The sequence below is a fragment of the Sinocyclocheilus rhinocerous genome, unplaced genomic scaffold (assembly GCF_001515625.1).
Source record: "Sinocyclocheilus rhinocerous isolate Xijiao unplaced genomic scaffold, SAMN03320098_v1.1 scaffold690, whole genome shotgun sequence".
Classification (NCBI taxonomy): Eukaryota; Metazoa; Chordata; class Actinopteri; order Cypriniformes; family Cyprinidae; genus Sinocyclocheilus; species Sinocyclocheilus rhinocerous.
The window spans coordinates 5,151-14,528 of record NW_015654492.1 but is presented as its reverse complement, the minus strand read 5'-3'; the positions used below and the strand labels follow the sequence as shown (position 1 = coordinate 14,528).

Here is a 9,378-nt window from a genome sequence, read left to right as displayed (position 1 = left end):
TTCTGCTTTGCTATTTGTGAGCTATTTGTTTCTGACCTTGCTGGGTAATCACATTCAGCCACTGTATCCGCACCGTCACCTGCTATGCCTGCGTCTCCTAATAGGTTCATGCTGGAAAGAGTTAGCTTATTATTCTAAAAGGTTTTGTCGGGTTAAGCCGTGCATGTGTGCTTAAATGTACATTTCATTAACAAACTGCGAAGGTATAAAGCCGGATTTATGGAGCTTCAAAAGATCACAGAGAGGACGAATTTGATCTCCTTTTGGGAGATATCATCCACGATATCTTTCAGTGCGCACCGACTCGAGATATATGGTCTTTTACATTTTAAGCCGCTGACAAAACCCTTCATCATTCTGCAACATGCAGCGCTAAAACACAAGCGAACAACGCATGCGTTTATATTTGAAATTTAACAATAGCACAATTACAATCACAGTTACGATCTAAAGCAATAAATCAGCAAATGTTTGGAGTTTGTTGAACTATTGGTAATTGGTAAGTATCGAAGTGGACTCCTATAATATTATACAAAATATGTATCTACTAAAGTAACAACGAAATATGTATAGGCCTAGACTATTAAACAATTGCGTAGTGAGCAGAAAAACTATTTTCCAAAGCAAATATTGGCTTTAGGCATGTAGGGTGCTTCGACTTCATCCTCCGAGTAGTCCGTATTGATAAACGGGACATCACACGGGCCACTGTCTGCTTGCCTGAGCTCTTCAACACCATTAATAACGACATGATTCAATTAATCTCATTCATTCACCATGCAAAAACAGCTTCAAAGTTGTAGCACAAGCAAGCTTTCCTCTGAGAATTGAAAGGATGGTACGCAGGCTAAAGGTAAAGGTCGAGGTGAAAGGTGGTGTCCTATTTGCAGATTAAATGTCATGCAACAAAAACAAGTGTAGCCTACTGAAAATATAATATAACCACTATTTAACGAACTCCCTAAACCTACTTTATACCAAAAAAGCATATAATTTTTATACCAAGTAATAATAATAATAATAATAATTGTATTATTGTTATCACCATTATTATTATTTTATTGACAATAATTAATAATTCGATATAGTATTAGGCTAGAAACATATAGCAGTACAGTTGGCTATTTTGAGAGCAGTGCTGCAAAACCTGCACCAAAATACAGAGATAAGCGATTCACTGAAGAAATATGGAGCTTTACAATTTGCTTTCTAACAGTTTCGTAATTTTCTCCGTTACGAAATTCATATAGCCTATTTTGTAAGTTCTAACAGAATGGTGGTGAGAATAATTGATTCGAGCGTCAATTACATCAGCCTTTATTTTCATTACAGCTGGGCAGATATTCCAAGCTGTAGATCGATAAGACACTATATGTGGTTAAATATGTGGTTAAATACGTGACGAAAATAAACACGGAACATTTTTTTCCTGTACATCGACAAAAACGAGACAATCACATCAATGTTTAGCCTAATCTCTCAAATATTACAAGAAACAAGAGCATCCAAGTACAAATCACAAATAAAACGGTATAATGAAACCTTGCAGTTCCCATGAAGCACGCCGAGAAGCGTTTTCTCACACGATCCAGGAAATGTTAAAAGAGTTTACATATTCCCTCTCCGCTTTCCTTTTCTTGGGAATATCCCACATGCGTCGCTCACCTGTGCGCGTGTGAATGGCTCCTATGCATTTACCCGCTCGCTCATTTCCTACTTAATTCATATGTTAACACGAGCCATGATGAGGGTCGTTAGCACCTCTGCAAAGATCTTTATTTAGAGATTTCCATTGTTTTTGTAATTATTTCAACCGTAACCAAATCAGTGCTGCTACGTCTACTGAAACACTCGTGTAATTTTTTTTCCCAAAATAAATTCTACTAAAGAATTTACCCGCTCGCTCATTTCCTACTTAATTCATATGTTAACACGAGCAATGATGCGGGTCGTTAGCACCTCTACAAAGATCTTTATTTAGAGATTTCCATTGTTTTTGTAATTATTTCAACCGTAACCAAATCAGTGCTGCTACGTCTACTGAAACACTCGTGTAATTTTTCTTCCCAAAATAAATTCTACTAAAGAATTTTCTATTAATAAAAGTACAATATTTAAAACTGTTCGTTTAATCATGCAGTATTCGAGCACACAATATAAATGACAAGAGATTCGATTAACTTAGCTGTAGACGTTTCGTTCAGCAGCTTTCAATATAATTGGCCTAAGAAAAGTTAAGTTTGCGTTTAGCGCGGGCGAGTGAATGCACGTCAGCTCTGGAGATGATTTCAATCATGCAGGCCGATTTTCTCCCCTCCAACACCGCTAAATGGTCTATGACGGACGAACAGAGGCGATGTTACTGTTGTTCCCTTTGTTGACAAATCCATGAAACAACTTCAGCTCAGCGGTATAACAGCGCGACCGCTGACGTCGGCGGGTCACGTGACGCGGCTGATAGTATATCTTTAAGTGAAAAGTAATCTATCAGACAGTCCTTAAAGCCTGCTTTTCAAAGCATGTGTCATCTTGACTCCTCGGTGCAAAACCACGCTTAAGTTTCGAGAAAATACATTGGAAAGGAGACGAGGTGGAAAGAAGCCTTTGGACTGGAGAAATATTTTCTAAAGTTGAAGTTTTCCTGGCAGGCCGGGACTGACCTGCATTTATAGCCACCGGTCGTCATCTGATCTGACCGTGCTCTTACCTTGGGTTGCTCCAGCAGTAAAGTGAGCGGTGATGACCCTGTCTGGAGGCACCAGTGCCAGCAACATGTCCGGTCAGACCGTGCTCACAGCTGACGATGTGGATATCGACGTGGTCGGGGAGGGCGACGAGGGGATGGAGCGGGACAATGACTGCGAGAGCCAATGCATGCAAGACCGGGGAGATGAGGTGGAGGAGATCGAGGTAAAGGAAAGCAGCGACAGTCCGTGCGAGAGCGCCGGTGAGGGAGAGTCTAAGGGGGATGCTCAGGAGAGCTCCTCCGGTCCCATGCAAAGCAAGCCCAAGAGCAGCCTGGTGAAGCCGCCCTACTCGTACATCGCCCTCATCACCATGTCCATCCTCCAGAGCCCGCAGAAGAAGTTGACTCTCAGCGGAATCTGCGAGTTCATCAGCAACCGCTTCCCTTACTACCGGGAGAAGTTCCCGGCCTGGCAAAACTCCATTCGCCATAACTTGTCCCTCAACGACTGCTTCGTCAAGATCCCACGGGAACCGGGCAACCCGGGCAAAGGTAACTACTGGACCCTCGACCCCCAATCGGAAGATATGTTCGACAACGGCAGCTTTCTGAGGAGAAGGAAACGCTTCAAGAGACACCAGACGGACATTCTCAGGGAGCAGACCGCCCTCATGATGCAGAGTTTTGGGGCATATAGTATTGGGAATCCCTACGCACGCCACTATGGAATTCACCCGGCCGCCTACTCGCACCCTGCAGCCGCTCTGCAGTACCCGTACATTCCCCCGGTGGGTCCGATGCTCCCTCCGGCGGTGCCTCTCTTGCCCTCCGCAGAACTGAACAGAAAAGCATTTAACTCTCATCTAAGTCCAAGTCTCCAGTTACAACTAAACAGCCTGAGCACCGCGTCAATCATCAAATCCGAGCCGTCCAGTCGACCATCGTTCAGCATAGAAAACATTATCGGGGTCTCCAGCAGCTCTACGAACGCACAGACTTTCCTGCGGCCCCCAGTGACGGTGCAGTCCGCCTTACTGAGCGCACAGTCCCTGTCCTTAACCCGGACATCAGCTGCCATCGCGCCAATTTTCAGCGTCCCGTCAAATATCATCTCCGGACAATTTTTACCGACAGCGTCCACAGCAGCGGTATCTAAATGGCCTTCTCAATGATAATCAAACTATTTTTTAGACATATATATTTTAAAGCACGAACTATAGGCAGCACTGGACAATTCGTCCGCCCCAATGTAGCCATGTAAAGACTTTTGAGAAAAAAGAAAATTCATAATCAAAAAGGAATGCTTTCAGTACAGGTAATGTTTGTAAATATTTGTACAAAGAAATTAATTTACATGTTTTTTTTTTCTTTCCTATTTCATTTCGTTGTTTAAACATAGCTGAGTGAGACTTATTTTTTTCCGTATTTTGTTTTCATTTTGAAAGTGATTTCACAATGTTTTTTCCCCTTTGTTTTCCAATATGAAATATTAAACTGTTCTTATTGAAAGACTGAAAAAGTATGTTTATAAAATTTAAATATATGTATTCTATGTAGCTATATTGTGTTGTAAATCAACTTCATTTGTTAATAAATTTGAAAACAATCCAATGCATCTCAGGCACAATCGACTTTATTAAATCAAATAGATGTTTTCTAAAATTACAGGAATGTAATCAGACACGGAAATGTATAAATAGTCATACGTATATTACTTATATTATGGGTTTAAATATTCAAGTATGCGATAAAAAGTTTTCATCTCAAAATAGAAGAAATGTTAAAACAATAAATGTTTTCAGTTATGAGTGTTATAGGCTAGGTTAAATGAAAAGATAAACGAAATATCCATGATTATATTTTGAGACAGTTAATTTGCGATTAAGGCATTTTGAAATGGTCTATTATTTAATCGGTCTTTTTTTTTTAGAATTAATAACAGGACATTTTAGGTTCTCTTTAGGTTATAAAAACACAGTACATACGGAAATTTTCTTTTATTTCTTTGTGAATACAACTCTAGGCAATAATTTCATCAGAACAGCATCTCAGTTTCAGGTTGCAAAACAACCATCACAAACGGTTTCAGTCAGCCGTCCTTAAACTTGCATTAAAGACAAAAAGCTATTCTAACCATTACCAAAATCAGAATATTAATTACAAATTAAACTAAGCTTACTTAATCCTACATTTTCGACAATGTAGGTTACAAAAATATCAACATTCTTTCCAAATAAAAAGGTCAATAGACGTCGAGAAGCTGCCGTATCCATTTACGCCATCAATGCGTAATCAATTAATGTAGCGCGACCTAAATATGTTTGGGAAGTTGTTCTTATTAAAGCAACACTCTTTCACAGTTGTGTCTAGCTAATCAGTTCTACTCAAACAGCAAATGGTAGACGGTGTGTGGCGCACCAGAGTTAGGGCTATATTTAAGTTATACCCATGGGAAAAGAAAAGGAGCCGCTTCTTGAATTCACTTTCAGGCTAAAGACGCTGCTGAGACTGACCTTCTGAAAGGCACTAACAGGGCTTTCCACAACTGTCTCCGTATTCCTTAAAGTAAATGTTTGTAAGCACATTGTTCTGATGCCTTCTGTCACAGTGGACTTCGACAGCACATTCAGTAATTTATTGCTGCATTTTACTGTTAAAAATAAAGCCTTATTCAAATTAGCCCAAATTAGGTGGTGTAGGAGTTGTTCTCTCAATGGTTACATATACTAACGCATTTGTAATCGCACTCATAGGGTATGTAAAAGCTATCTCAGCTAATTCAGATTGATCTATAATGTATTTATCAACGATTTTAGCGAAACCGAAAATTGGACATTCAAAAATAATAATAATTATAACATGATACATAGGCATACGGGCTTAATAAAACATTTTAAAAGCCCAACATCCGAAAAGACGTTTGTAAAAATACACCGAGAAGATGATTAAGAAAATAAATCACACAGACTAAAACATATGATCGCCTATACATTCTCTATAATTAGCCTATTGCACATCAGATGATGATGATGATGATGTCTTAAGTCTATCACTAGATGGCGTTTACAGGAATAAATTACATGATACGACTGCTTTTGCTAATGGGTGCAAAATTTCGATGCATCTACAGTAACGGTGGTCATATCTCTAAATAAACGCGTTTCTTTGCATCTGTCTTGGGGATTACGATCGCGCACGTGGAGCAGTTAGATGTTATTTGTTTTGCACTAGAGATACTGTGAAATTGTTCAGATTCAACGGGTTTTAATGAGGGGTCTATTTCTAGGACTACTGGTGGGAAAGAGTTGACTCTTAAACGAGTGCAAGGTTACAGCGCATCCTGCTTTATGCCTAATAGCGAGCCTTGGATAGGCCTATTTGCTATAGGCCTATACAAAAATAAATCAATAAAAATAACAATAAAAGAGGCCTTACCCCAGATTTAACAATTATGAATGTCAGTGATCATTTAACTGTTGTTCAATAAGAACAGTCATGCCATTTGTTTTCAGCAACAGTATCTTGAGAATTTTGCTATATTCATTTAATTCGGTTGCGTAACATTTAACAGACTTAAGACGTTTAACAACAACTGTTTTGGGAACTTTTTATTTTTCTTGGCGTGTGAAATACAAAGGAAAACCCCTTGCTGAGCATTTTGAAAGTGACAAGGGGCCGGACACATTTCTGGGTAAACTAAACAACGCTTTGACCTTTGTGGATCCACCTGCTCACCGCGCTACACAGGTGTAGAGTCTCCGTATTCCCACCGCCTATATGCCAGCTAACAATTGTTGGTTCCCAGAACGTTCTGGGAACGTTCCCTGGTGGTTAGCCAGGAAAGTTTTCTTAACGTAAAGAGAATGTTCCCTTTAGGCTAGGGGAACGTTCTGGGAACATCCCGGGAACGTTCCCCAAACGTTCTAATTACGTTAAGAAAACTTTCCTGACCAAGGTTCCCAGAACGTTCTCCTAATCTCTTTACTCCGATATCACTCACCCTGCTGTAGGCCTACGTCAGTAATCATCCAGCACTCCCGCGTCCCGCATGACGGACGGATGGACATCAGTAATAATGGTTTTAAACTTGTTTAACGTTAATCAATAAAAATAATCCGAGCACATTTAACCATTATAGGGAGGATTAAATTAAATTAAATGTATCCATTAATAGGCCTATGTAAGATTTCGTGACTTGTATAGGCCTATCACCCTACCAATGTCCATAACCCAGATTTTACATTTCTTAAGCACCAAATAATTACTTAAATGTGAATTTTATTTTTACAGACATTAAAAATTAATAACATTTATTTTACTTTAACTAGGATAACATATTACATTATTAGCGGGATGTGCTTCTCTCTTTTGGTCAGTAAACAAAAACGTCATCATGTTGTCTTCATATAGACGTGTCAAATCTCTCTGAAATCACAATATTTACTGTCGTAGCCTAATATAACGAGTCAAATCTCTCCGAAATCACAATATTTACTCTCGGATATGTATTAATAATAAGTAATTATTCAATAAACAGATCAATAAACGAATGTTAGTCAGTAAAACGAAATGACCGTTAATTTTTAAATTACGTGATTGCGTGGCTTTCTGTGGAAGACAGGAGAAAGCAGGTGCTGGAGAAGCGCGTGCAGATCAGAGGCGCGCAGTAAAGAGAGATTTAAACAAACCCAGGTGTTTATGATAAGCTTTTCAAGACTACGCTTAACCTTAATATTTCAGCTACAAAATTTGATTTATCTGATCATTCTAATGCAATTTGACTGCTTTAATGTCTAAAAGCTTATTTCAGACATGAAATTATGCTAAATACAGTTTGTTTATGAAAAATACAAATTTCAGCATTAGAATAATCTCTCTGTTGGTCATCACTCAGAAACATAGATGCGCGTTAAATATCGCATGCGATTTATCGTGCAGCCCTACTGCAAAGTTTTATTTCGTTTACATGGTTATGAAAATACAACTAAACCTGCAGGGAACATTTTGGGAAGATTCTCTTTAGGTTATAAAATGAAACCTAAAAGTAACCTGCAGGGAATGTTCTCTTTAGGTCATTAAAAAAATAACCTACAAGGAATGTTTTTATTTGGTTCCCAAAAGAATAACTAAATGGGAACCATATGGGAATATTAGGGGAACGTTCTGTTTGTTGGGTCATGCCTGACCCATTGCTTTACAGTTATGTCATGTCATTCTTTAAGGCTATATTAAATGTTACATTAAAGACTGTTTTTCTAATTAGACATTATTCTCTAATCATGGCTAGATGGGCTTGGTTTCGCACAGCAGAATTCGGGACAGCTTCTCTCGAACCTTGTTTTGCAACAATAATATTACTTTTCTCTTCCTTTCAAACCATAGATGTCTAAACAGTTCTGAAAGCAGAAAAATGATTACAGTCTACTACAACTGGAAATGTGAAAAACAAACGAACAACCAAACAAATAAATAAATAAATAACAGTCCTACTTTTAAAAACACAATACAGAAGCTACATGCAGGGCAATACTATAAGGACCACTGACAAGCTTGGACCACTCACATCTCCTGGAGCACATCGCCAACAGTAAATGTGGGTTACTAAATATTTAAAAGGGTGCAGAGACTAAGCAGTAAATGACAAAGATGGCAAACAGGGACATTAACATGTCATTGAGTTGGATGTGACTAATAGGCTCCTTACTGTAGTCTAATGAAAGTGTCATTGCAAATCAGCACTTGTCTGTGGTTATTATTTATAACTATTAGATGTCCCAACCACAAAGAAGCTGTCAAATCCAAGTCTTTAAATTAATGAAATGCTAATGATTACGCCACTGCTCAAATGAGAATTGAGGAACTCAAGTATGATTGTAAAGTGAGCAACAATTTTGCAAATGCTCTCAGACCAAAATTTGACTGACAGATGACTCACTGAATGCCTTAACAGGTAGGTCTACTGATATTACTTAATATGTTGTATTTTTGAGTAAATAAAAAGATTGATGGGACAATAAAGGACACAAAGAAATTATAAACTAACTAAATGCTCTTCAATTTAATAAAGGTATATTATTGGATCTTATTGTGTAGGCTAATCTAATTTATTGTCTGTAATGAAATAAAATCGTCAGGTTACCAAGGCAACAAACATAAGTAACGCTAGAATTCTGAAAATCAACATGGTGAGCATATTCTGATGAAATAAAAAATTACAAATGGCAAAAAATCCATATAAAACAGTCGTTTGTAATTCTTTAAGGCGTTTTATAAATAAACATAATGTGTAATAATGAAATTTGAAATTGTTCTAAGAAAAATTAAAGGCTAAATCAAAATAGTTCTTTATGGAATAGATATTTGGTAGCCTACAGACCAGTGTTGATTTAGGCATTTTTGGGATATAGTTGAACATCAAAACATTCACATACACATAGTGTTCGTATAGGCAAAAGGCAGTTCATTCAGTGTCTTTACCTGGTGATGTTCCATAGATTTATTTGATCTCGGCTTATATATTCAGGAGATCTAGCAACATCTTTACTTGCTGCACTACAATACTCTATTTGAGCCAGAACTTATTTAATACCAACATTTTCATGTTTTGATCAGACCATGGATCACATTTATTGATCAGACGTTGACCGCACAAACGCCCAACCTGTTCAATCACTTCAACCCACCTGCTAATG

The 9,378-nt window shown here is 38.1% G+C and overlaps 1 protein-coding gene across 1 annotated transcript; it reads left to right on the top strand.

The window, feature by feature from the left end:
• Positions 1-2,513: 2,513 nt before the first annotated feature.
• On the top strand, positions 2,514-3,964 carry LOC107717135 (forkhead box protein D3-like). Its single transcript, XM_016523801.1, has one exon. The coding sequence runs from the start codon at positions 2,740-2,742 to the stop codon at positions 3,856-3,858; it is 1,119 nt and encodes a 372-aa protein (XP_016379287.1). The 5' UTR covers positions 2,514-2,739; the 3' UTR covers positions 3,859-3,964.
• The last annotated feature ends 5,414 nt before the right edge of the window (positions 3,965-9,378 follow it).

Excerpts from the sequence above, each read along its gene's own strand:
- LOC107717135 (XM_016523801.1), top strand. The coding sequence starts at position 2,740 with ATGACCCTGTCTGGAGGCACCAGTGCCAGCAACATGTCCGGTCAGACC.